At 53.3% G+C, this 27659-nt stretch overlaps 1 protein-coding gene and 1 long non-coding RNA gene across 3 annotated transcripts; one reads left to right on the top strand and one right to left on the bottom strand.

Annotated features, from left to right (window-relative positions):
* Positions 1 to 27437, bottom strand: METTL24 (methyltransferase like 24). Of its 2 annotated transcripts, XM_029047637.1 has the most exons (5): positions 27150 to 27437; positions 18253 to 18351; positions 15148 to 15287; positions 13467 to 13695; positions 1 to 339 (listed from the first exon to the last, which is right to left on the bottom strand). In XM_029047637.1, exons 1-5 carry the CDS (start codon positions 27327 to 27329, stop codon positions 25 to 27), a joined length of 963 nt encoding a protein of 320 aa, XP_028903470.1. In that variant the 5' UTR covers positions 27330 to 27437; the 3' UTR covers positions 1 to 24. The 2 variants fall into 2 exon arrangements, with proteins under 2 accessions (XP_028903470.1, XP_028903473.1); XM_029047640.2 differs by lacking the exons at positions 18253 to 18351; positions 27150 to 27437 and adding an exon at positions 16029 to 16131.
* LOC114805735 lies at positions 9795 to 11178 on the top strand. The gene is made up of 2 exons (XR_003753763.2): positions 9795 to 9995; positions 10663 to 11178. It is a non-coding gene; the product is annotated as an uncharacterized LOC114805735 (long non-coding RNA).
* Positions 27438 to 27659: the final 222 nt, after the last annotated feature.

Genomic DNA, 27659 nt, shown 5'->3' on the forward strand with positions numbered 1-27659 from the left:
CCTTTTCCACCTATTTGCTTTTCTTTATTTCCATTTTGTGTTTACCCAGCCGAGGATGTAGCAGCTACTGGAATTGAAGCCGTCCTTCCTCAGGAAGAGCTGAGGCTTAGACAGATCTCTGTAAGTAGAAAAGAGCTTCAAATCCTTCCGCTCCAATTCTTTGAGGAGACTGTACCAGAATCGGACGACGCTGCTGTCGTTACCGCTGACCTCAAATCCGGGCCAGTGGAGGTGGATCTCAAAGACCAGTTGCCCGATCTGGTCGAGGACGTCTTCCAGGATCAGGTTTTCCAAAATCTTCCACTCCGCGCTTTCCAGGTCGGCTTTGAGCACGTCGATCTGGAACCGGAGGAGCGAGAGTTAACGACCGCCCGCCCCCGAGCTCCGTGTTCTCAGAGGAGCCAACGTGGATCGCTTTACAGATCCCCGGAAGGATCCGGGTTCTAATCCTGGGTCTGCCCCATGACTGCCGTGTGACCCCGGACAAGTCCCTTAACTTCTCTGGGCCCCGGTTACCTCGTCTGCAAAAGGGGGATAGACCCGTGCGCTCCGGGTAATAATAACGATAACGCTGGTATGTGTTAAGCGCTCACTATGTGCCGAGCGCCGTTCGAAGCGCTGGGGGAGATACAGGGTCATCGGGTCGTCCCCCGTGAGGCTCACGGTTAATCGCCATTTTACAGATGAGGGAACTGAGGCACGGAGAAGTGAAGTGACTTGCCCACAGTCACACAGCTGACAAGGGGTAGAGCCGGGATTCGAACTCATGACCTCCGACTCCCAAGCCCGTGTCCTCTCCACTGAGCCCCGCTGGAGACGGACTGGTCCCGGTGTCTTACCCCGGGGCCCGGCGCAGAGTCTAGCACCTGGGAAGTGCTTAGCAAACACTTTTAATTCCACAGAAAGCTAGGAAGCAAGGGAAAAGCATTCCAAGTCGCGAGAAGTCAGGTACGCGTCTAGCGCGGTGCTGTATACGTAGCGACCGCTCAGTGAGTACCGTCGGGTGATGGAGGATGGGAAAGGAGAGAAGGAAGGAAGAGCCGGAAAACTGGAACTGGGGCAGGTTCCCGAGCTTCAACGGGCAAAGCAGTGGGAGGAGGGAGGGAGATGGATCGTTTCACCGAAGGAGACGATCCGAAGCCGGCCCGCTGAAGAGGAAACGTGAGCCCGGGAAACATCGATGGTATTTATCGAGGACTCAGAGGCCCGGGACTCAGCAGGACCCGGGTCCTCATCCCGCCACTTGTCTGCTGTGTGACCCTGGGCAGGTCACTTCGCTTCTCTGGGCCTCCGTGACCTCATCTGTAAACTTTGGGATCGAGACCGTGAGCCCTAGATGGGAGAGGGAGCGTGTTCGACCCGATGTGCTTGTACCCCCCGCCCCAGCGCTTAGTACGGTCCCTGGCACATTGTACCGTTACTGCTATTATGATTATTATCACCATGTGCCGAGCCCTGTTCTGAGCACTTGGGAGAGTTCACTTCACCAGAATTAGCAGAAACGTTCCCCGCCTACCTCATCTGTAAAATGGGGATGGAGACTGTGAGCCTCCCGTGGGACCACCTGATGACCCTGGATCTCCCCCAGCGCTTAGAACAGTGCTCCGCACATAGTGAGCGCTTAACAAATGCCAACGTTATTATCATGAGCTTACAATCTGGGGGGGGGAGGACAGACACGAATATGGATACGTAAGTAATACATAAGCTTTCCGGGCTAATCGATCAATTCACGAGATCCACTGCTGCGTGCAGAACGCTGCGCTAAGTGCTACTCCGTCCTCATCCTCCTCAACTTCTCCACTGCCTTCGACGCTGTCGACCGCCCCCTTCCCCCGGGAGCGTCGGCCAACCTCGGCTGCCCCGCCGCTGGCCTCTCTCCTTGAATGTCGCTGGGTGCTCCTAATATTAATAATAATCGTGGTGTCTGTTGAGCGCTTACTCAACATGTGCCGGGGCCCCGTACTGAGCGCTGGGCGGGATACAAGCAAATGGGGTTGGACACAGTCTCTGTCTCCCGCGGCGCTCCCGGAACCACGACCTTCTCCACCGCGCTCATTCCTCTCCACCGCATCCTCCCCGAAAGCCCTTTCCGCCTCAAAAGTCCACCGGGAAGATCTAGAGTTGATAGCGCCCGGAACTGAAAAGACGGCCCCATCCTGCCCGTCTCACAAGGCGTGATCCCTGACTCTCTCATTCAACCCGCACGTCCGATCCGTCACGAAGCCCGATGGAAGAACGACAGGCCTCTTTCCAGCGCTCAGTACGGTGTTCTGTTCACAGCAGGTACTTGGAAAACGTTACCATTCCTGCTCCGACTCCGGAGAACAAAAACGGGGGGAATAAAAGAAGCGAAGAAAGAGAAACGATCTAAAGATTGAGCTTGATGAACGTGCCGAGGGCCCGGGGTTCAATCGATCAACTGGACTGGGCGCTCACTCTGTGCCTCTATGCAGAGCACTGTATTAAGCACATGGGAGAGTACACTGTAAGCAGAGCACTGCACTAAACACCTTAGTGGGAGAGCACACGCTATAAAAGGGTTGGTAGACCTGTTCCCCGTCTCCTGCTTTTCTCCGGGACACGTCGAATTTCCTATTTTGGTGGGGAGAGGGGGTCTGGATAATTAAATATCCTATCCCCCGCCCTTCCTCACGTTCCATCTTTAAAGGAGTGATTTGACGGCTCAGAAGTTCCACTTTCCTCTCAGTCTTGCCTTGCTATAAAACAACATGTGTTCCATTAAAAGCGGGGCAGGTTCCAAACTGGCTTTTTCCCAACGGTAAGAAGCGAGGGATTCTAATTTTCTGGCCCGCTGTCCTCCCGAAGGTTTAACAGGCGGTTCAGTTTGGTCGGCAGCTCATTTGCCATTAATCTGACTCGCTGAACACCTGTTCCGAAATGAAGGCTTCTCTTCCCCGTGGCACGACAATATCGCTAAGCAACGTCAGCCAGGGATGGTTCTGGACCTGAAGAAGAGGGGAAAATCACTTCAAAAGAGACTTTCATCCGTGATCCCGAGGGCTTGGGATCGAATTGGGATCCCGAGGGTTCGAATCCCCGCCCCGTCGCTTGTCGGCTCTGTGACTCTGGCCAAGCCCCTTGGCTTCTCCGTACCTCAGTGACCTCATCTGTAAAATGGGGAGTCTGTGAGCCCCACGTGGGACAACCTGATTACTCCGTGTCTACCCCCGGCGCTTCGAATGGCGCCCGGCCCACAGTAGGCGCCTAACGTTGTTATTATTATGATGATGGTGATGCAGTGGACTTCTTGTAGGAGAAAACATTCGAATTGCTTTGACTTCTCAAAGGAAAAGGCAGCCCGTCATCTCGATTCTTCAGAAGCCAACTGCCAAACCCCCGCTTCGTTCCTTAGAGGGCAGATGTTCAGCCTAATGGATTCGTGCCGAATGCCTCCTCCTGCTATCTTCAATCAAGAGCGCGTATTTGCCGCTCGTTGTTATAAGGTGAAATCAGCCGCGCGCTCCATCGATTTCAGATACGAGACGGTCAGATTCCCTTCCTCATATGCTGGCGATTCCTACCTTGAAACTCGAGAAGACGGTTCCCAGAGAAAGAGCTACGGGAAAAGGGGGCGGTTTTCGATGCCGAACACCTAACGGGAGGCTGCGTTCGTTCATCCGAAGGCACGGGTGATTTAGAGGAATGATTCAATTAAATAGCCTTCAAGGTCGAAGGTACGGAAGGACCTCGACCCCCGGCAAAGGTTTTGAACATTGATCGATCGATAGCGGGGGAACCTATCTACCGACCAACTGTGCCGTATCGCACTCTCCTAGAGACTTAGTACAGTGCCCTGCGCGTAGTAAGTATTCGATAAATGTCGTTGATTAAGCGTCTACAGAGACATGTACTCTGCACTTGAGAGAATATAAAAGGTTCCAGACGTAATCGATCAGTCGGTGGTATTCTCCGCACGGTCACTGTGCCCAGAGAACTGTACTTCAGTGAATAAAATAGAGTAGGAAGATTTGGCCCCTGCCCTCCAGGAACTAGCTTATCTAGGGGGAGACAGAGACATTAAAATGAATTACATCGAGTGTAAAGGTAATAATAATAATAACTGTGGTGTTTCTTAAGTGCTTACTATGTGCCAGACACTGTTTTAAAGGTAGATACGAGATAATCGGGTTGGACCCAGTCCCTGTCCCAAATACCGCTCACAGTCTTACTCTTAATCACAGTCTTAAATACCGACATTATTATTAATCCCCATTTTACGGACGTGAGAAGTGAGGCCCAGAGAAGTAAAGGGACTTGCCCAAGGTCACACGACATACAAGTGGATTAGAACTCATAATAATGGTGGTATTTGTTAAGCGCTCACTCTGTGCAAAGCACTGTCCTAAGCGCTGGGGGGATACAAGGTGATCAGGTTGTCCCACGTGGGGCTCACGGTCAGTCCGCATTTTACAGATGAGGTAACTGAGGCACAGAGAAGTGAAGTGACTTGCCCACAGTCACACAGCTGGCAAGCGGCAGAGCGGGGATATCCTTCTGACTCCCAGGCCTGGGCTCTCTCCACTAGGCCACCCTGCCTCTCCCCTTCTATCTACCCAAGTGCTTACTACAGCGCTCGGTAGAGACCAGGTGCTTAAAAAATACCATACTTGTTATTAAGTAATAATTTACTTAATTACTGCCCCTGCCCTTTTCTCAATCCATCTCTGTGTTGGACCGTGTCCTCCGTGGAGACGCTACCTAAAACCTCGGCGCTTAAGTCCCCAGGAAACGAATCTCTATCGGTCCCGGCATCCTCCGAAGCCTCCCTGCATCCCACCCGCCGCCGTCACCTCCGCGTGGGGGGCCAGTCTGCGTGTCTGTCAGGGGGCCTAGGCTCCATTTTTCCAAAGAAAAACTCCACAGGATAAATTGGTTCTCAGGGGAAGCCGAAACCCAAAACAGCAGCGACTCCGAACTTGGATTTAGGCACCTGAGAGGCCACCATATTGTTGCCTAGGGAACGAGCCTCACTCTCGCTTCGCTTCCAGTGATCGCTCAGTCGGTAATTGCCACTCCGCAGTGCATCTCAAACGGCTAAATTCGATCTTTCCGAAGGTAGAGACTGAGAGGTGCAGAAGTCTAAACGTTTCACAGGGTCAAACCTGCTCGAAATACAAATATCCCTTGGATTTGCACCCTTTATTCACCCACCCTCAGCTCCACAGCGCTGATGTACACATCCCTAATTTATTTATGTTCAATATCTGTCTCCCCCTCAAGACCGAAAGCCCGTCGTGGACCGTGAACGTGTCTACGAACTCTGTCACAGTGACGTTGGTATCTGTTAAGCGCTGATTATGTGCCGAGCTCTGTTCTAAGCGCTGGGGGAGATACAGGGTCATCAGGTTGCCCCGCGTGTGGCTCCCAGTCTTCATCCCCGTCTTCCAGACGAGGCCACCGAGGCACCGAGAAGTGAAGCGACTCGCCCCAGGTCACACAGCTGACAGGTGGCAGAACGGGGATTAGAACCCGTGACCTCTGACTCCTAAGCCCGGGCGCTTTCCGCTGAGCCACGCTGCTTCCCCTGGGCTTAGTACAGTTCCCCGCTTACAGCTCGACAAATACGACTGTTCGATTGATTGATACAACCGATTGTATCAAATGCGTTATACCTTACCCCAGATTGCAGACCGTGCGTGTTATCGATCAGTCGGTTGTATTTATTGGGCGCAGAACACTGTACTGAGTGCTCGGGAGACTATACCATAACAGGCAGCCCCACGCGATTACTTTGTACCTCCCCCTGCGCTTAGAACAGCGCTCGGCACGTCGCAAACACTTAAATCCCACGATGGTGATGACGATTATATTATTATTATTATTATTATTATGAAAGAGTTGGAAGACACATTCCCTGCCCCCAACGCGCTATATAGGGGAAGACAGACATTGATGTCAATTAAAATAAATTAGGGCGATGTAGATAAGTGCTGGAAAGGAAGGAAATCCAAGTGCCAGGGTGAGGCAGAAGGGAGCGGGAGCGGGAGCGGGGCTTAGTCAGGGAAGGCCTCTCGGAGGAGACGGGCCTCCATTAAGACTTCGGAGGACGGGAGAGCGATCGTCTGTCGGAGACGAAGAGGGAGGGCATTTCAGGCCAGCGGCAGGACGGGAGCGAGAGGTCGGCGGCGAGATAGACGAGACCGAGGTACGGAGAGTAGGTTGGCGTTAGAGGAGCGAACCGTGCGGGCTGGGCTGTAATAACGAGAGCAGCGAGGTGAGGAAGCGGGGAGCAAGGGGATTGAGGATTTTGAAGGTTAAGAGTCCTCTGAAATATCACATACCACCTGGGGATTCATCCAGCGGTTTTTGATCTCGGTTAGAGTCGCCCTACCATCCAGTCGCCCCAAGGATTCATCCCTCCGACACCTCACCCTGGGCCCGAAAGCCGACCGACCTTCGTGTTTTGGCTGAGTGTTACAGGTAAGAAGGTCTTCCCCCACCTCTTTCCCCCCTCCTCCCCAACCGGGATGAGAGGAAGCGGTCGGCACTGAACGGATCCCGGAGGAATCCGCGTCCTCGGCTCGTATCCGATCTTCCGGGAGCCTCGGCGGATAACCGAAGTGAAGAGCTGAATTTCGCAATGGATGCGGCCGAGGCCGATGAGTTAACTGGATAATAATAATAATGTCGGTATCTGTGAGGCGCTCACTATGTGCAGAGCACCGTACTAAGCGCTGGGGGAGATACAGGGTCATCGGGTTGTCCCACGGGAGGCTCACGGTTAATCCCCTTTTTCCAGATGAGGTCACTGAGGCCCAGAGAAGCGAAGTGACTCGGCCACAGTCCCACAGCTGCCAAGTGGCAGAGCCGGGATTCGAACCCTTGACCTCTGACTCCCAAGCCCGGGTTCTTTCCACCGAGCCACGCTGATGTCACTCAGACGAATCATTCAGTCATTCAGTCGCACTTATGGAGCGCCGACTGGGTGCAGAGCCCCGGACTAAGCCCTTGGCAAGTACGATTTGGCAATAAAGAGTGACAATCCCTGCCCACAGCGGGCTCACGGTCTAGAAGGGAGGGAGACGGACATCAAAACAAGGAAACAGGCATCAATATAAATAAATAGAACTAAAGATCTCTATACATCAAAACAACTACACAGGTATTAATATAAATAAATAGAATTATAGATAGGAACATATATCTACAAGTGGCGGGGGTGGGGAAGGGGGGAAGAGTAAAGAGAGTCGGGGAGATGTGGACTGGAGATCGGCTGGGCTGGAGAAGGAGAGAAGGGAGGCGAGGAAAGAGGAGACAAGGCGATGGAGAGCTCTGAAGCCAATAATGAGGAATTTTTGCTTGATAAGGAGGTTGATAGGCAACCGCTAGATTTTTGAGGAGGGGGATGTCATGCCCAGAACGTTTCTACGTCTACCCCCATCACTTAGTAAGTACAGTGCCTGACACACAGTAAGCACTTAATAAAGACCAGTTTTTAAAAGCTCCTTAATTTGAATGCGAAACGCGGCACAGATTAATCCTGGAATATAATTCTAAAGAACAATCAATAATTTCCCGTACTGAAAGAAACAGCTATTTGCACGTAGCCCGAGTTTAGCGCCGACTGCAGTGTTTAGAAAATAAAAGGTTGCTCTGATCTATCCTTATAAATGACTGATGGACTAAACGAATGATCGAGAAGCAGCGTGGCTCAGTGGAAAGAGCCCGGGCTCGGGAGTCAAAGGTCATGGGTTCTAATCCCGGCTCTGCCACTTCTCAGCTGTGTGACTGTGCACCAGTCACTTCACTTCTCTGGGCCTCAGTTACCTCATCTGGAAAATGGGGATTGAGACTGTGAGCCCCATGTGGGACAGGACTGTGTCCAGCCCGATTTGCTTGTATCCACCCCAGCGCTTAGTACGGTGCCTGGCACCTAGTTAAGCGCTTAACATTCGATTAGACTGTAAGCCTGTCAAAGGGCAGGGACTGTCTCTATTACCCAATAGTACATTCCAAGCGCTTAGTACAGTGCTCTGCACATAGTAAGCGCTCAATAAATACTTTTGAATGAATGAATGATTCACTCAAATGAACTCAGATCTATTATTTAATAACTACCCAAGTTCTTACTTCCCCCTCTCACAAAATCATCTGCGTTGTCGCTCGCCTAAATGGAATTAAAACAGCAAGTTCATTTTCCATCATCTCTGATCATTGTACCACTCCCCCTAAGTGAAAAGGACAATGTGAGAGAAACCGTACACCCAACATTTTGCGAGATGAAAGCAGGTGAAAAAATAACCTGCCTTTGGGTGTTCGTCGGCCATCTTGGTTACGAAGTCATGTCCTATATTAAAAAGCAGCTTAAACGAGTAATTTCAGATTTCTGGCTCTTAAATCAGGCCTTCTCTATAAAACTGAATTGACGTCTGTTAGCCGACTCGCCACACGATCGATTCTTTCTGCAGAATCGAGAATAAATTAAGCTTCAAGTCAAACGGAAAACTACAGAGCTGCTTTTCATAATCCCTCGCTGGGTGCTCACAGAACTTTTTAAAAAAATTTTCATTATCGTTTAAAGCGGAAGACAGTTGAATCAAGCCCACGACGGGAAGATTCTGGAGACCAAATTCCAAACGGCCTTCGTTCCCCGGGCGATACAAATACAAGGTGAGTCCGTTTTCTCCTCCCCACTCCGAAGTCCGGTTTCTCAGAGACTCGGACACCGAAGAAGAAATGTATCCTCTGACGTCCGGGGGTTCACCTGCCGTCCGGGCCGCTTGGGTGACGGGTGGGATTCACTCGGCCGTGCATTTTCTGGATGGCATGAATTAGAAGGAATGTGATGCGGAGACTTAAAAGGCTCCTGTCGAAAGGCGTTGGCTTCGCGGGAGTCGAAGGGTGCATTGCTTATCTGGCTCTCTGCCTGTGCACGGGCCCACACGTCTGAGATAGGAGGGATAAACTTGCCACTCACATTCGATCAGCGCACGGTCACGTTAATGTCACGGGAAGAGGCAGGTGAGTGAATTTCGAAGTCAGTAGGGCCCGAAAAGCTCCAGGCAGGATGATAAGATGCGGCAGGTTCACTGACCTTTAAGTGAGGTTATAAATCCAAATGCTTTTAAATGATATATTAAAAAGTCCTTATTTATTCATATTAATGTCCGTCTCCCCTTCTAGACCCTCAGCTCGTTAGGGGCGGGGAACGTGTCTGCTGATTCTGTTGTATCGTACTCTCCCCGGCGCTTAGTACAGTGTTCTACACGTAGTAAGCGCTCGGTAAATACGACGGATTGATCGACGACACGTGCCCGGGGTGCTTTTTGAAGGAAGGCCCGGTCTTCTCTTACAGGGTTATTGCAAACTGAGGCTGGAAAAATGGGGGATTTAAAACAGACTGCAACTTGTCAGTGTGCTATATTTGGTCTTATGAAATTTCTGCAGCTTATCTTGTCTTCCTCCCATATATAATCACACAGATTTATATATGTGCATATATATATATATATGTACACACATATAAATCAACTATGGTATTTGTTGAGCACTTACTATGTATAAAACACTGTTCTAGGTGCTGGGGTAGATACGAGGTAATCGGGTTGGAAACAGTCCCCGTCCCACACGGGCCTCACAGTCTTTATCCCCATTTCACAGATGAGGAAACCGAGGCCCGGAGGAGCGAGGCGACTTGCCCGAGATCCCACAGCGGACAAGTGGCGGAGCCGAGATTAGAACTCGATCGTATTTATTGAGCGCTCGCTCTGGGCAAAGCGTCGTACGGAGCGCTCGGGAGAGGACGATGTAACGTTCCCTGCCCCTAACGAGTTTACAGTCTAGAGGGGGAGACCGGGATCGTTATGAATAAATGAATAATTCCAAAAGCCGCTTGGCAGGGGAAGCCGTAGCTGTGTTGACCGGAAAAAAGGTAGGACTTGGCTCCAGCCCTGAGTGGAACAAGCAAGAATCCGGCCTGTGACTTCCTTCAACGAGAGCACGCGATCGCCCAGTACAGTCCTCGGCACACGGTGAGCGTTCGGTAAATGCCGGCGACGATGACGATAGCGACCACCTTCTCTATCTGGATGGGAGAGCCATCCCAAGTAACTCAGGGCGGTAGAGGACCCTCTCCCTCGTATTTTTCTATTGCTTTGCTTACAAAAATAATTCCGCGTCCCTAAAATCAAAGCAATCATAATAGTAATTATAGTATTGGATAAGTGCTCACTATGCGTCAGGCCTTGTTCTGAGCTCTGGGGTAGATACGAGCCGATCAGGTTGGACACAGTCCCCGGCCCACACGGGGCTCACGGTCTTCATCCCCATTTCACGGACGAGGTAACCGAGGCACAGAGAAGTTAAGTGACTTGCCCCCAGGTTGCACAGCAGACGAGGGGTGGACCCAGGACTAGAACCCAGGTCCTTCTGACTCCCAGGCCCACGTAATCCAGTAGATTATGTTCTCGGTGCTCTCTCCACTAGGCCACACCGCTCCGCTACTAATTCCTATCTTTATTTTGAGGGTCCGCCTTCCCCATCAGTGCGTACGCTCCTTGAGGACAGGGACTGCGTCTATTCACCCCGCTGTACTCTCCCAAGAGCTCAGTACAGTGCTCTGCCCCCCGTAGAGATTCAATAAATACTTCTGACGCTCGACCGACTCTAACGCACGTCTGACTTGGGCTTCTGCTGCAGGCAGTGACTCCTTAAATTCTTGGCTGGGATTTGGAAGCCGATCATTTCCGCGGAGGATTTTTCAAAGGGAAGAAAAAGCGCAGAGAATCGCGAACCCAAAATCCGTCGCGAAGGCGTTTAATGAGAGACGTCGCTACCATGATAATCAAGACAAAGTGGAGCCACGGCCGATGGGATCGGTTAATAACCGTGAACGTGCCTAGCCCTCGGAAACCATCAAGAAGGATCGTCGTCACGCTCATCACCATCCCGAGACGACGCCTACGCTAAAACGAAGCGGGCGGTTCGGACTGTGACGATCTGTAAATCGGGAAGGGACGATACTGAGAACGATTTATGATCCGTGCATCAGTATGACCTTAAAGGCTCTCGGAGTACAGCACGACTGGTTATGTTCCGTAAAAAGCCCGGCGCTTAGACGCGTCACGCAACTGCATTTCGGCGGGTCGGAAGGCATTTACTTTGTCCAGATTCCGCAGGATTCAGGCGATGACGATAATAATGACAATTTAATAATTTTGGTATTTGTTAAGCGCTTACTATGGGCAGAGCACTGTTCTAAGCGCCGGGGTAGATACAGGGTAATCAGGATGTCCCACGTGAGGCTCACAGTTAATCCCCATTTGACAGATGAGGTAACTGAGGCACAGAGAAGTGATTTGCCCACAGTCACACAGCTGACAAGTGGCAGAGCCGGGATTCAAACTCATGACCTCGGACTCCCAAGCCCGGGCTCTTTCCACTGAGCCACGCTGCTTCTCTTTAATACACCGTTTTCCTCACATACGTTGTGGCTAACCCAGCTGCCGAAGCTTTGTGCTTTTGGAAAGTTCTGATTTGATAACCTGAAATCTAAATTCTACAATCAATCATACTCTTGACCACTGACTGCGTGCAGAGTTTGGGGGTCTTTTTAATGGTATTTGTTAAGCCACCCTCTCGGGGGGGGGGGGGTGCGCCCGGAGAGTTTCCGGTCCTCTACAGGGAGGGAGAGTCAAGCAGAGGCCCGTCCGTTCCGTCCTAGCTCGGCCGGTGGCCGGCGAGCGGAAAGCCGTCCGCTACGACTCGAAAATCCCCAGTGCCGGGCAGCGGCGGCCCGGGAGAGAGTCGAGGACGGAGACTCGTTCGCTGCGACGGTCAACCGCTTCCGGACGTTTGCCAAGAAAACTCTCTGGATCCACCACCGGAATGATCGTAGATGGCGGTGGGGCCTTCTGGGAGAGACGTGTCCACGGCGTCGCTCCGGGTCGGACACGGCTCGACAGCAAAAGACCCCAACGATTTGCTTCTTACGTCCCAGGAGCTGTGCTGAGCGCTGGGGTGGATACGAGCAAATGAAGTTGGAGCCCCCGTGGGGCTCCCAGTCTCCGTCCCCCGATTAGACTGTGAGCCCGTCACTGGGCAGGGATTGTCACTATCTCTTGCCAGACTGTCCATTCCAAGCGCTTAGTACAGTGCCCTGCACATCGTAAGCGCTCAATAAATACGACTGAACGAATGAACGGCCGGCTTCCGGCATCCTGCCGGCCGCCGGTTGGGTCTCGAAGAGGAACGCTTCTAGGAGAGCAGAGCCCGAATGCCAGGGTCGTTTCCAAAGGACACACTGGAAGAGGTGAAGGAAGAGCCGAAGGGTCTTGGTGGCCTCTAAATGTTGGCGAACGCGAATGCCTTCCCACTATTTCACTTTCATTATTGAAGACTTTCATAAAAATCAACGCCGGGAGGATGTAAACTCTCCTATTCTAAGCGGGGGCGCGCGGAGAGAGGTCCCGGCGGTCGCATTACCTCTCCGGCATTCGGACGGCCCGGTCGGCGAGCTGGCCGGGGGCCGGAATGTATCTGTTCGTTGTCGTATTGTACTCTCCCAAGCGCTCGGCACAGGGCTTTCCATTCAGTAAGCGCTCCATGAAGACGACTGAATGAATGAGGTCGGCTCAGGCCCGGGGCTAGCACTGCAGCGGCTCCCGCTGACTTTTAAATACAATTTTAAACTATTCTTAAAACATTTAAAATATCGCAAGCGTATCGCGATATAACGCAAGCGGGGGTTGACGGCTGCATGAGCGTATTTAGGCAGACGCCCCGCCATCTTGAAGGAACACATGTTTCCGGGAAAGATGGTATATCTGCGACTCTGACATTGTTTTCGTTTCTAATTCTGGGCTCCTCCTGCTTGTTTGTCCTTTCTGTTTTCCCTAAACTCTCTTCTCTTGATAACATTCGGAACGATTTCAAGCCGACTCGCAAAGGCCTCGTGTATTTTTTTTATTTGTTGAAGAACTGGTTGGCGCTCGGCCTACCGCAGACCGTTTCGTAGTTATCGGTTACCTCGAAATGCCAAAAAAAAGAGCGTGAGGAGACGCAACACGGGCCCGGGGGTGGGAAGGACCTGGGTTCTAATCCCGGCTCCGCCGCCAGTCCACCGTGTCACCTTGGGCGAATGGCTTCATTTCTCTGGGTCTCCATTCCCTCATGTGTAAAATGGGTATTCAAATAAATTATGGCATCCGTTGAGCGCTTACTACGTGCCAGGCACTGTACTAAGCGGCGGGGTGGTCGCAAGCACCTCGGGTCGGACGCGGTCCCTCGTGGGGCTCACGGTCTCCATCCCCATTTCACAGATGAGGGAAGGGGGAAGTGAAGTGACTTGCCCAAGGTCACTCAGCAAGCGGTTGGCAGAGCTCCTCCCGCTAGGCCACGCCGCTCCTCAAAACCCTCATCGAAGCAATATAATACGACGCGGTGCACGAGAAGCCGAACACCGACCTCGCGAATATCCCCGAAACTCAACGTTAGCCTCTGACCTTGTAGTGTCCGAATTCGTTCAAGATGTCGCCCAGTTTTTTAGTGCGGCGGTAGCGTTGGCGAGCGGGGGCGGCCGGATTGGGGTCCCGCCAGTCAACGGACAGGCGGTGATGCCACAGGCGTTGGCCTTCCTGGATGTGAGCGGATCGGATGCCGGGGTCGAAACGGTGCACCTCGCACCCCTCCTCGGCCATGTCCGCCTCGAAATGGGCGTCGGCGCTTTCCAGCCTATTACGGGGGGAGAGGACGGAGAATCGCAAGTTCAGGAAACCAGACTTAACTGGCCGACGTGGACCATTCCGAGCTCCCGCGGGCCCGGGCGTTTATGAAAGAGCGCGGGCTCGGGAGTCGGCGGTCGCGGATTCGGATCCCGGCTCCGCCGCCCGTCAGCTGCGTGACCGTGGGCAAGTCGCTTCGCTCCTCTGGGCCTCGGTTACCCGGAGGGCAGAAGCGGCGGTAGCCTGGGACCGGTTTCTCTTTGCCCCGACGCGGGCTTCCGGATCTGCTGCTGGGCTTCCTCCCTCATCAAAGTGGCCGCCCGCCGCCAAATCAAACTCAACAGCGACGATAATTATTATCGTCATTAATAATGATATCATTCCACTAGGACTTACGGTGAGAAGCGGCCCGGACGAGTAGACGGGACACGGGCCCGGGAGTCAGAGGATCAGGGTTCTAATCCCGACTCCGCCACGTACCTGCTCGGTGACCTTGGTCAAGTCATTTAAATTCTCGTTCATTCATTCGGGCGTATCTGTCGAGCACTTACTGGGTGCTCCGCACTGTACTGAGCTCTCGGGAGAGTACGACATTGCAATAGACAGACGCGCCCCCTGCCCACCACAGGCTTACCGTAAAGACTCTGTGCCTCAGTTCCCTCATCTGCAAAATGGGGATTCAATAGCCCTTCTCCCTCCTATCCAGACCGCGAGCCCCGTGGTCGTGGATCTAATGATATCAGATGATTCCTGTTGATGATGATGATGACTACTGTGGCATTTAAGCACTTACTATGTGTCAGACCCCGTACTAAGCGCTGGAGTGGATATAGGTTCTCAGGTTGGACACAGTCCCTGCCCCTCACGGGGTTCCCAAGTTAAGGTGGAGAGAAGACAGGTATGGAATCCCCGGTTTACAGACGAGGAAACTGAGGCACAGAGAAGTCAGGCGACTTGTCCGCGACGGCAGGCGAGCGGCAGAGCCGGGTTTCGAACCCGGGTCCTGGGACTACCAGGCCTGAGCTCTTTCGACAGAAATCGTACTCAAAGCTAAACTGTTGAATGTTTTACATTCCTGCCGCTCATCCACGTCTTTCCCGAAAAGGATAATCGGGAAGCTCAACCCTAGGGTTTCGGAGATTCCTACCAAACAAAAACACCCACCTCATCTCTCCCATTTTCACTTTCCCAGAATCCTTCCCCTCTCGCGATAAGGACGCTCAATTCCAAGTATTTCAACTATCACAGTAGGGATCAGATTCAGGCTGAGAAAGGGAGCTGGCCTCCTGCCAACGGAGGAAGGAGAAGAGGGGCGCTTGAAAGGAAAAGAGCAGCTTCTGAAATTCCGGGAGCCCGAGTAACAGGCCTCAGATCGCCACAGCCATAAGGTCAGGCGGACTGGGGCCGGAGAAAGTGTTTTGTTTTGTTCCCCCCGCCCCCCGCCCTCGCATAGAAGACGCACCCCACTGAGTAGAGAAGGCATCTCTTGTTCCGGATTCGGTGAACGAGGCTGAATCTGGCATCGAGACAGACGGACCAGGGCCTTTGTGTGATTCCGGAGGGCTCAGTCGGGCCGTTGACGTTCGTGGCCCCGCAGGAGATCTGCGAACAGCCCAAATGGAGAGAATTATTTCACCTCACGGGACGGCATACGGTATAGCGGATCCCACCCAGTCGCTCTTTCACCCGGGGCTCACGGTCTAAGTTTGCGGCGGGGGGCGGACTGGGACCGAATCCCTATTTTACAGGTGAGGTAACTTGATAATATTAATAATAATGACGACGATGGTATTTGTAAAGCGCTTCCTGTGTGCCAAGCACTGCCCTAAGCGCTGGGGTAGATACGAGGTGATCGGGTTGTCCCCCCGTGGGGCTCACGGTCTCCATCCCCATTTTCCAGATGAGGTCACTGAGGTCCAGAGAAGTGAAGCGACTCGCCCAAAGTCACGCAGCTGACGAGTGGCGGAGCCGGGATTAGAACCCACGACCTTTCATTCATTCAGTAGTATTTATTGAGCGCTTACTATGTGCAGGCCACTGTACTGAGCGCTTGGAATGGACAATCCGGCAACAGATAGAGACAGTCCCTGCCCAGTGACGGGCTCACGGTCTAATCGGGGGAGACGGACGGACAAAAACGAGACAACAGCATCACGCCCAGCCTGGACTCCTTCCACTAGGCCACGCTGCTTCTCTCCACCACGACCCCAGCGCTTAGGCCAGCGCCCGGCAGATAGTAAGCGCTTAACAAATGCCGCTATCATTATTAACCCGGGTCCCCTGACTCCCCGGCCCGTGCTCTAACCACCGGGCCACGCTACTTCGGCCTTTTACGGCTCCCACCATGCCATCGGGCGGGGCCCCTTCTATTCGACTGGACGGTCGTTGGGTTGTTATTATTGCATTTTTCCAACACGCCCGGCTAAGCGGAACAGAGCCCACATCCTGCTGAACTGCAGTCTGGGCTAAAAAAAACAATAAAATCCCAAAGGGCCCAGAGCCAAAGGTCTGTTCGGTCAAGCCCGCTCGAGGAAATACAACGACAAGGGGCCGGTTAACTGAAGCTCCGAGACCTCTTCCGGTCCACACCCCACTCGCCTGACCGAAATCAACCCACCACCACTCGGCGAAGATCCGGCTGTTGTCTCCCAACGAGCTACGCACCTCCCTCCCCTATTTGTCGAACCAAATAAAAACAATCCCAGAATTTTAGCTGCGTTTTACCGTCCTCACGTCCCTGCCTCTTCTGTTTATAATCTCCCGGTGCGGGGGCTGCTAGTCTGCGCGTGAAGGCGCATTAGGTTTTAGGCCCAGCTCTTTCTCTCCCCGTGTCTCCCCGATCTTTCATTCATTCAGTCGTATTTACTGAGCGCTTACTATGTGCACAGCACCGTACTGAGCGCTTGGAATGGACAATTCAGCAACAGATAGAGACAATCCCTGCCCAGTGACGGGCTCACGGTCTAATCGGATTTAGGCATTCGCGCGCCCCACTCTTCCTCTTATTGTCTCCACTTGCTCGGGTGCCTCTCTCATCACCCGTTCCCGCTCCAGTCTCGACGCTTGGCTTCCTCAACTTCTCCCTTTTCTCCGGGTCGACCCCTTCTCCTCCTTCTTCTAATCAACTGTCGGATCCCTCTTCTGTTTTCCCTCCTTCTCCATCTATACGGCTTCCTTTCTCTCGCCTTACTATCTTCCTCCGCATCTGCTCGTGAGCGAGCCAAGCGCCCGAAGGCTGAGGGTTATAATTCTACAGGCGTCACCCACCGTTACGTTCCTGGAAATCACAGGTGGATCATAAGCGACGGCACGAGTTTCCGCACAGGCTTAGAAATTATGATCTGTTCCAAAAACCTCTGGAAAAAATGATTCTTCTACAAACATATATATTTATATGCAAGTGTATGTGCGTATATACTTATAGGAGAAGCAGCGTGGCTTAGTGGAAAGAGCCCGGGCTTGGGAGGCAGAGGTGGTGGGTTCTAATCCCGCTCCGCCACGTGTCAGCTGTGTGATCTGGGGCAAGTCACTTGACTTCCCTGGGCCTCAGTTACCTCATCTGGAAACTGGGGATGAAGACTGAGAGCCCCACGTGGGACAACCCGATCACCTCGTGTCTACCCCGGCGCTTAGAACGGTGCGGTCCCATGCTTTCATGGCTCGGACCGATGCAGTGATTTCCCCAGCAGTTGCGACGGGTGCCACGTTTTCACATGCCGGAAGATTTATTAGAAATCATCGGCAGCTAGATAAGTAGGAATTTGGGTGTTGGGATATTTTAATTAGAAAAAGCTTTAGAGCCCTCTCTCTGCTTTCGGTAGGCGAATTCATTGACTGTTCATTCTTCCAGTCAGCAAATTTCCTTTTCCCAGATAACCCAATTCACTATTTCTAAGGGATTGTAGTGGGGCTCTAAAGAGGCAGGTTCTTTCAAATACGCAGCGAGCCTGGAAAAACAAGTAGCTTGAAAGTGTAATTGCTTAAAAAACGGGCTACTTAGAAAAGTAACCAAAAGCGCCACTGAGGCCACAACACAACCAAGAGGTTTCCGTAATGTCAAGCTCTTCTCCGATCCAATTTTCTAATAACGATTATTAAAACATTCCAAGCGTGGGGTCTCCTGAAGGAATCGACCGCTTCAGCGAAGAAGGCAGGTCATTTTAGCCGCCGCTGACTGGAGAGAGGAGCAGCTTGGCCTAGTGGATAGAGCGTGGGTTCGGGAGTCAGAAGGACCGGGTTTGTAGCCCCGGCTCTGGCACCTGTCTGCTGCGTGACCCTGGGCAAGTCACTCCGCTTCTCTGTGCCTCAGTTACTTCGTCTGAACGATGGGATTACGACCGTGAGCCTTACGTGAGACCCGGATTTTGTCCACCGCGATCAGTCGGCATCTACCCCAGCGCTCACCGCAGTCGTCGACACACAGCAAGCGCGTAACCGACACCGTCGTGATTATTTTATTGATTAAGGAGGAGCACGGCTACCGAAACCAAACCCGTGCCCCTTTCCGAACGGGGACAGCGGGAATCGCCACCTTAGACCCAGAGGGTATGAAAGGAGGACATCCGACCTGGACCGTGCTGATATAGCTCAGGAACCTCTGAGCTTCCTCCTTCAGGGATCGAGTCACGCTGGCCCACGGCTGAAGACCGATATGCCATCGCGGAGCCTGAAAGAGAGGGCAGGAAAGGGACGTGCGTCAATGCCCGCCGCTCAGTGAAGTCAGCGGTCGACCACAGGTATTTCTTGAGCGTTCACTGTGTGCAGAGCACTAGACTATACCCTTAGGAGGGCGCAACGGAGGTGATAGCAAGAAAAAACGGTAATGGTGACTGTAAGCTCGTCGTGGGAAGGGACTGTATTCTCCCAAACGCTTACTACAGTCTTTAAGCGCTTAGTACAGCCCGTCAGGGGAGGGGTCCACTCCGGGCCCCACGGGGACCGGAAAAGAGGCCCAACGTCTTTCCCCTTTTAGCTCGATGTCCGGTCCCCCCGTGCAACCGGGCGAACAAGGCCTCGATTAATTTGTGGAGATGATAACAGTGCTTTCTCAGAGGTTCATTTAAAGGGGGAAAACAGTCACGCGGTCGTATTTATCGAGCACTTACCGTGCGCAGAGGACTGTTCTAAGCGCTGGGGGAGATACAAGGTAAACACGTTGTCCCCCGTGGGGCTCACAGTCTTAACCCCCATTTTACAGCTGAGGTAACCGAGGCCCAGAGAAGTGAAGTGACTCGCCCAGGGTCATGTAGCAGACAAGTGGCGGAGCCGGGATAAGAACCCGCGACCTTCTGACTCCCGGGCCCGACCTCTGTCCACTACGCCATGCTGCTTCTTGACAACGCTAACGAAGCTAGCCAAGGGACGAGTAATTACGGCACTTGTTAAGTGCTTACTTTGTGCTGAGCCCCCTGCTAAGCACTGGAGTAGATATTAGTTAATCAGATTGGACACAGTCCCTGTCATTCATTCAACAGTATTTATTGAGCGCTTATTATGTGCAGAGCACTGTACTGAACACTTGGAACGGACAATCCGGCAACAGATAGAGACCATCCAAGCCCCGTGACGGGCTCACGGTCTAAACAGGGGAGACGGACGGCAGAACGAGACAAAAACAAGCCAATGGGGCTCCCAGTCTTAATCCCCATTTTTCAGAGAAGGGAACCGAGGCACGAGAAATTAAGATTAACACGGGCACAGCTCCTTAGACTTGGCTAAGAGGAGATTCCCGAACCCAGCTGCGCACTTCGCTCCTCTAATGCCAACCTTGTGCCTCGATCTCGGCTCTGCCCCTTAATAATAGTAATGTTGGTATTTGTTAAGCGCTTACCATGTGCAGAGCACTGTTCTAAGCGCTGGAGGAGATACGGGGTCATCGGGTTGTCCCACGTGAGGCTCACAGTCTTAATCCCCATTTTTCAGAGGAGGTCACTGAGGCCCAGAGAAGCGAAGTGACTCGCCCACGGTCACACAGCTGACCAGTGGCAGAGCCGGGATTCGAACCCATGAACTATGGCTCCCAAGCCCGGGCTCTTTCCACGGAGCCATGCTGCTTCCCTTGCCAGCTGTGTGACTGTGGGCGAGTCACTTCACTTCTCTGGGCCTCAGCTCCCTCAGCTGTCAAATGGGGATGAAGACTGTGAGCCTCACGTGGGACCACCTGATGACCCTTCATCTCCCCCAGTGCTTAGAACAGTGCTCGGCACATAGTAAGCGCTTAGCAAACACCAACATGATTATTGTCATCTCTCCCATCTCGTTGCCGCCCCCTGGCCCACGTCCCGCCTCTGGCCCGGAAGGCCCTCCCCCCTCAAATCCACCAGAAGATAATAATAATAATAATACTAATAATGTTGGTATTTATTAAGCGCTTACTATGTGCAGAGCACTGTTCTGAGCACTGGGGGAGATAAAGAGTCATTAGGTTGTCCCACGTGGGGCTCACAGTTAATCCCCATTTTCCAGATGAGGTCACTGGGGCCCAGAGAAGTGAAGTGACTCGCCCACGGTCGCACAGCTGCCGAGCGGGGATTCGAACCCATGACCTCTGACTCCCAAGCCTGGGTTTTTTCCACTGAGCCACCCCGCCCTTACCTCAAAGCCTTATCGAAGGCCCATCTCCTCCGAGAGGCCTTCCCAGACTAAGCCCCCCTTTCTTCTTCTCCCACTCCCTTTGGCATCCCCTTTGTTCTCCCCCTCTCCCAACCTCACGGCAGTCATGTGCATATCTGTAATTTATTTATTTCTATTACTCTCCCTCTCCCCGCCCGCTCCGGACCCAAAGCTCGCAGCGGGCAGGGAACATGTCTACCCACTCTCTTATACGCTCCCAACTGCTTAGGACAGGGGTCTGTATACTGTGCTCTGCACATAGTAAGCGCTCAATAAATACTACCGAGCGAATAAATACGACGGATGGGTTTTCTGCTTCCCAGACACGTACGTCAACATCCCTTCGCCCACGCGGTGTGGGAAATCACACTCGGGATGGCCTCCGCCACCCAGCTCTACGTTGCGTCGAGCTTTCAGGACCAGTTGATTTTTATTTAAGGAGTGAAGGGCCCGCAGTTTCTCCCCTTCCGTATCACCGCCCTAAGGATGAGAACATTTGTAGTTCTGTCAGCAAACTCTCTTTCGGCTCGAGTGAGCTCATTACCACCGCTGCTAAAAAAAGGAATCCCCCAAACCGACCAGCCAGAGAGAAATCTTTCATACCTGGGATTCCTCAAGAAAGGGAAGAGAACAACACGAGTACACGAAAAGGACCGGAGAAAAACCGGTGCAAATCAGGAGGCGTTCCCCATCACCTTGTACCTACGGCGCAGTAGCTTTCCCGCGCTGGAAGCTTTCAACACGGTCTAGTGGATAGAACGCAGGTCTGGGAGGCAGGGGACCTGGGTTCGAATTCCAGCTCCACCCCCATCTGCGGGGTGACCCCACCGCCCATCTGCGAGGTGACCCTGGGCAAGTCACTTCTCCGCCCCTCGGTTACCTCGTCTGGAAACCGGGGATTAAGACCGCGGGCTCCACGTGAAAGACGGCCCGACCCGTTTAGATTGTACCTTCCCCAGCGCTTAGTAGGTGCCTGACACATAGTAAGCACTTAACGAACTCCCAAAAATAGGCACTTGACTTCTTCTGTGCCTCAATTCCTCATCTGTCATATGGGGATTAAGACCGTAAACCTTACGTGGGACGGGGACTGTGTCTGTCCCACAGGATTATCTTCTATCTACCCCAACGCTTAGTACGGTGCCTGGCACGGAATAAGAACTTAAAAAATACCATAAAACCTAAAAAGTTTCCACCGTTACAATGGAATAAAAAATGTCTCTGGAGTTACCACACAGTAACTTGAAGTAAGGTACTTAGAAATTGCCTAGAAACTTTTCCACTATGGTTCACGTGAGTTACTGTCGCGACGCCAGACTTGGAATTACTCTTTTCCATCGCCCGTCATCTAGTGCCCGTCATCTTCTATTTTTCAACTAGGTTACTTTCCCCAGAAAAAGGCCGGGATATCAATTTATCATGACTCGGGACGAAGACACTAACGGAAACATCGTCTAAAGAAGAGAATGATCTAAACCATTTCCAGGCTAGGCCACGAGGTTATTTGGAAGCGATAAATCGAGCCTGCTTTTATTTTGTCATCTAGTCAACTCAAGTAGCTTTCATTTCACTCCTCTCGGGAGAGCCTAAATGAGGGGTTGGAAACCCTCTTGGAGCAGAAGAGCCAAAAGAATTAAGGCTTCGAACAGCCGGTACACAGAGGCAATCACGCCACTTGAGCTGATCGTCCAGCGGAAGCCCACAGTGACGCGACTTACTTCCTCGTGGAAGTTTAATCGTCAAATAATAATTCATGATAATACGACGAACTTCAAGTGACCGCTGTAGATAAATCATCCTTCTCTGATAGGAGGCGAAAGAGGGAGGGAGAGAGGGCGGGAAAGACAGGAAGCGAGAAAAAACCCGACAAACTCTCGGTTTGTTCCCACCTCCTCCTCCTGCTCTCCCTCTCCAACTGCACGAGGAAGAACAAAAGGGCTTCCATTTAACCGCTCTTAATACGTACCTTCCACCCCCAGAAAAATTACAGGATTGGAAAGAGGTTTTTGGCATTTTTCTTTTGAATGCCAGTTCTGCATTGCAGAAACCCTAGTGCGGCTACATCCCCCATGTTACTAAACAACTTTTACTTTCCACCCACATATAACCGCACCTCATTCAATTACCCTTAACGACTCCACTTCAAAATCACATTTTTTGGCTCCTAGCAGGAGCGTTAGAAGGATGACTAATTTTACTCACTTAGGGGAGAGGTGTATATGGATGCAAACAACAAAAACTGCCAGGAACGCGTTTAAATACCCTAAAAAAACCAGCTACCTTCAAAGGGTACATAAGGAAACGTGAGCAGATATACGGAAGCGAAGATGATAAACCAACGTAATAATAACAGCGGCATCTGTGAAGCACTTACTCTGTGCCGGGCACTGTTCTAAGCACTGGGGTCGATACAAGCAAATCGGGTTGGGCGCAGTCCCGGTCCCCCGTGGGGCTCACGGCCTCAATCCCCATTTTCCAGAGGAGGGAACCGAGGCACAGAGAAGTGAAGTGTCTTGCCCAAGAACGCACGGCAGGTAAGTGGCGGAGCCAGAATCAGAACCCAGATCCTCTGACTCCCAGGCCACGCGAAAGGAGAAGCACCAAGTGCCAGGCCTGCCTCTGGTCTGTTTCTCGGTGGGAGACTTCACCTCCCTGAAAATTGAAAACGTTTCTAAGAATTCCTTTTAAAGAAATCCGTTATTTTCCAAGGGGTTTTCTTTTCCGGGCCGTTCCTCAGGCTACTCCTCCTCTTCCTTGGACCGACACCATGGAAACCGAATCCTGGAGAACGAATTTCCAGCCGGGAAGCCCGCGGCCGACTCCCTGGCGATCCTTGATAGGCCCCGGATCGGTGGGCCCGGAATGGAACCCATCTGCCGAATAGCCAGGCTACTAATCGATCCGAGGCCTCTTCCGGGGGCCTCCATTTCCACGTAAGAGGGGAACAAGCGACTCCGAGACATCCGAACAACTGCGGAAGGGCAGGGGCACGTTTACAGGTTTTAATAAAGAAGGAGCGTGGCCTAATGGATGGAGCACAAGACTGGGAGGACCTGAGTTCTAATCCCAGCTCCTCCACTTATCCGCTGTGTGACCTCGGGCAAGTCATTTCACTGCTCCGTGCCCCAGTTACCTCATCTGGAAAATGGTGGTTAATACTGGGACAACCTGATTACCTTATAATAATAATAATAATGATGATGTTGGTATTTGTTAAGCGCTTACTACATGCCGAGCACTGTTCTAAGCGCTGGGGGAGATACAGGGTCATCAGGTGGTCCCACGTGAGGCTCACGGGCTTCATCCCCATTTTACAGAGGAGGTAACTGAGGCACCGAGAAGTGAAGTGACTTGCCCAAAGCCGGGATTAGAACCCGTGACCTCTGGGACTCCTAAACCCATGCTTTTTCCACTGAGCCACGTTGCTTCTCTAAACTAAATGGTGGCATTTCTTAAGCGCTTACTATATGCAAAGCACTGTTCTAAGTGCTCGGGGGGATACAAGGTGATCAGGTTGTCCCAGGTGGGGGGTCTCAGTTTTAATCCCCATTTTGCAGATGAGGTAACTGAGGCACAGAGAAGTGAAGTGACTTGCCCAAAGTCACACCCGGGATTAGAACCCACGACCTCTGACTCCCAAGCCCGGGCTCTCGCCACGGAGCCACGCCGCTTCTTGTATCCACCCTGGCACTTAGAAGAGGGCTGGGCACATAGCAAGCGCTTAACAAATATCATTCTAATTATCATTCCGCGAGGTTAGGCTAATGCCAAATGTAACCGTACCGGGAAATGGATCCATTTCCACCGTCCTAACGAAAATAAATGAATAAAATGGCCCTCGGGGAGATTTCACTGCTTCAGTCGAAAACCATCCCATTTGGAGCGTAAGACGAACGGCATCGGCTCGACGGCGAAGGCTCACACCGTTACGACTCCAGCAATTACTGAGCCGAGAATGGCAAGGGAGGGAGGGGGAGAATTTAGGCACCTGAAATGACGGGATAACCAGATTGATGACAAGCCATTCTCCATCTGCACCGGGGTAGAGCAAAATGTCTTCAACGGCGGAAAGAGGCAGGGGGATCCGCTTTGCCACGTGAAGAAGGCCTCCGTCCTCGTGTAAAGGGGCAACCGGGACTCCGGGAAAAGGCAGCGTCGAGAGATCGGGAAAGAGGAGAGACGAGACGGAGCTCGGGCCTGGGAGTCAGGGGACCCGGATTCTCGGCCCGGCCCTATCGCTTACCTTCTGTGAGACCTCGGACGAGTCGCTTCACTTCTCCGGGCCCCAGTGGCCTCATCGGTGAAATGGGGATTCGACACCTTGTTTCTCCCGCCTACTTACGATGTGAGCGAGCTCCACGCGGGACCCCGTTATCTGGTATCCACCCCGGCACTCGGGACTGTAAATACGCTTCTTTAATAAGCGCTTAAATATTATCATTAATACCATCAAGAGAAAGAAAACAGGCCCCGCAGCTCTCTCTCTCTCCGACACGACTGAAGACTCCCTCGGCTCCTCGCGAGAAAGGATTAGCCACACTTTCCCAAGCACTTCATACAGAGTAAGTCCTGAATAGATACCATCGATCATTATTATAAATGCCGTCACCTGCCCGGCGATTCTGTGTCAAGCACCGTGCTAAGCGCTGGGGCAGACGCAAGTTAATCAGGCCGGCCCCGGCCCCTGGCTCACTGATCAGCGGGGGCTGTAAGATTGTTGAGGGCGGGGATGGTGTCCACTTAACGTAGCGATATTAGACCGTAAACCCGTTGTGGGGAGGGAACGTGCCCGTTGATGGCTCGATTATACCCTCCCGAGCGCTCAGTGCAGTGTTCTGCACACAGTAAGCGCTCCCTAAATACAACTGGATGAACGAATGAGTATCGTCCTCTCCAGAGTGCTCAGTGCAGTGCTCCGCACAGAGTACGTGCCCAATAAATACCTTCGACTGAATGGAGGTTTGTTGGCTGCCTCTCAGAAGAAGGGGCTGAGTTAGGGTCATTCATTAATTGAATCAACGAATCGCATTTATTGAGTGCTTACTGTGCGCAGAGCGCTGTGCGAGCTCTTGGAAAAGTACAACGCAGCACTAAACAGTGCTATTGGCTGCCCACAGTTAGCTCACAGTCCGCTTATTCGATGGTATTTATTGAGCGCTTACTAATGACAATGCTGGTATTTGTTAAGCGCTTACTCTGTGCAGAGCACTGTTCTAAGCGCTGGGGTAGATACAGGGTCATCAGGTCGTCCCGCCTGAGGCTCACAGTCTTAATATGTGCAGAACGCCGTGCTGAGCGCTTGGACTATATAATTCGGCAACAGGTAGAGACAATCCCTATCTCACGGTCTAATCGGGGGAGACAGACATCAATAGAAATAAGTCAAATTAAAGCTCAAATATTGAAAAAAGTCAAATCGGACATAAGCGAAGGGACGAAGGGAGCGAGTCGGGGCGACGCAGAAGGGAGCGGGAGACGAGGAAAAGTGGGGGGCTAGTCCGGGAAGGCCTCTGGGAGGAGGTGGGCCGTCGGTAAGGCTCGGAAGGGGTGGGGATGATCGCCGGGCATTCCGGGCCCGAGGCGGGATTTGGCTCCGAAGAGGGGGAGAGTCACCGTCCGGCGGATTTGGGGTGGGAGGGCGTGCTGGGCCACAGGCGGGACGCGGAGGAGACGGAGGCCCGGGGAGAAGGTCGGCATTTGAGGAGCGGAGCCCGTGAGTCGGGTCGGAGAAGGAGAGAAGCCAAGGCGAGACGGGACGGGGCAAGACGACGGACTGCTCCGATGCCTGCCAACGGCGAGGAGTTGGGGTCTGATGCGGAGGCGGTCGGTCAATGATCCGTCAAGCGCCTACTACGTGCCGAGCACCGTCCTAAGCGCCGGGGGAGATCCGGGGTCATCAGGTTGGCCCACCCGAGGCTCCCGGTCTGCATCCCCATTTGACAGATGAGGCCCAGAGTCGCGTAGCGACCGGCCCGCGGTCACACAGCTGACGGGAAGCAGCGTGGCTCAGTGGAAAGAGCCTCGGGCTCGGGAGTTGGAGGTCACGGGTTCGACTCCCGCCTCTGCCGCTCGTCGGCCGTGTGACCGTGGGCGAGTCGCTTCGCTTCTCTGGGCCTCAGTTCCCTCATCTGTAAAAGGGGGATGAAGACCGTGAGCCTCAAGTGGGACAACCCGAAGCCCCTGTATCTCCCCCAGCGCTTAGGACAGCGCTCTGCACCTAGTGAGCCCTTAACCGATCCCGACGTTATCATGAGCGGCAGAGGCGGGATTCGAACCCGTGATCTCTGACCTCCCAAGCCCGGGCTCGTTCCACCGAGTCACCCGGCTTCTCCAACCCCCGGAGGTTCGGTCAACCCCGTGGCTACCGGCCGGGCCTGGGGGGGGGGGGGGCGGCGGCGGATGGAGAAGCAGCGTGGCTCGGTGGAAAGAGTCGGAGGTCATGGGTTCGAATCCCGGCTCGGCCGCTTGTCAGCTGCGTGACCGTGGGCGAGTCACTTCACTTCTCGGCGCCTCAGTTCCCTCATCTGTAAAATGGGGACGAAGACTGTGAGCCCCACGGGGGACGACCCGATCCCCCCGTGTCTCCCCCAGCGCTTACAACAGTGCTCGGCACAGAGTGAGCGCTTAACAGATACCAACGTTATCATTAGATTCCCCGCCCCGGCTTGGGCTCTCGGTTAGAAGGAGGGAGGAGGACGCAGAAGGAGCGGAGGGACGTTCATGGCGATAGAGAGGATCGCAGGGGCCAGCGGGGACCGGGTGGAGCGCTCGGCCCAGTGTCCCGCACGGAGTCAGTCAAGCCCCGAAGAGGCGGGAGGATGAGGATGGTTTCCCGCCCCGCGCTCCCCTGACCTTTGGCGTGTCCCCGGAGGGGCGGCGGCGCGGCGGGCCGGCCCGGGCCTGGGTTCGAATCCGGCTCCCGGCCTGGCCGGCCGCGTCCCCTGGGCGGGGCGGGAGGAGGAGCGGGAGGAGGAGGAGGAGGAGGAGGAGGAGGGGGAGGAGGAGGAGCGGGCCCGTCGCCCCCCGCCCCATCGGGCCGCTCCGGGGCTCCCCACACGGGAAAACTGGGGGCAACTTCCGCACCGCCAAGACCAAGTCCTCCTCCTCGTCCTGCTGCGGTTCCTCCTCCTCCTCCTCCTCCTCCTGCTGCTGTTCCCCCTCCTTCTCCTCCTCCTGCTGTTCCTCCTCCTCCTTCTGCTCCTCCTCCTCCTCCTGTTCCTCCTCCTCCTCCTCCTGTTCCTCCTCCTCCTTCTCCTCTTCCCCCTCCTCCCTTCCCTCTCCTCCCCCTCCTCTTCTCCCTCCTCCCTCTCCTCTTGCCCCCCCCTTTCCTCTTCCACCTCTCCCCCTCCTTCCTTCCCTCTT

This window comes from Ornithorhynchus anatinus, chromosome 19 (genome assembly GCF_004115215.2).
Source record: "Ornithorhynchus anatinus isolate Pmale09 chromosome 19, mOrnAna1.pri.v4, whole genome shotgun sequence".
NCBI lineage: Eukaryota > Metazoa > Chordata > Mammalia > Monotremata > Ornithorhynchidae > Ornithorhynchus > Ornithorhynchus anatinus.

Bases quoted from the DNA above. Each gene is read 5' to 3' on its own strand.
- METTL24 (XM_029047637.1), bottom strand. From the start codon at position 27,329: ATGGGGCGGGGGGCGACGGGCCCGCTCCTCCTCCTCCCCCTCCTCCTC. The intron at 15,288-18,252 runs GTCGGATGTCCT...GGCTGTTCGCAG, and splicing joins GCTATATCAGCACGGTCCAG to ATCTCCTGCGGGGCCACGAA. The intron at 13,696-15,147 runs GTGCGTCTTCTA...CCCCCGTAATAG, and splicing joins TGCCTTCTCTACTCAGTGGG to GCTGGAAAGCGCCGACGCCC.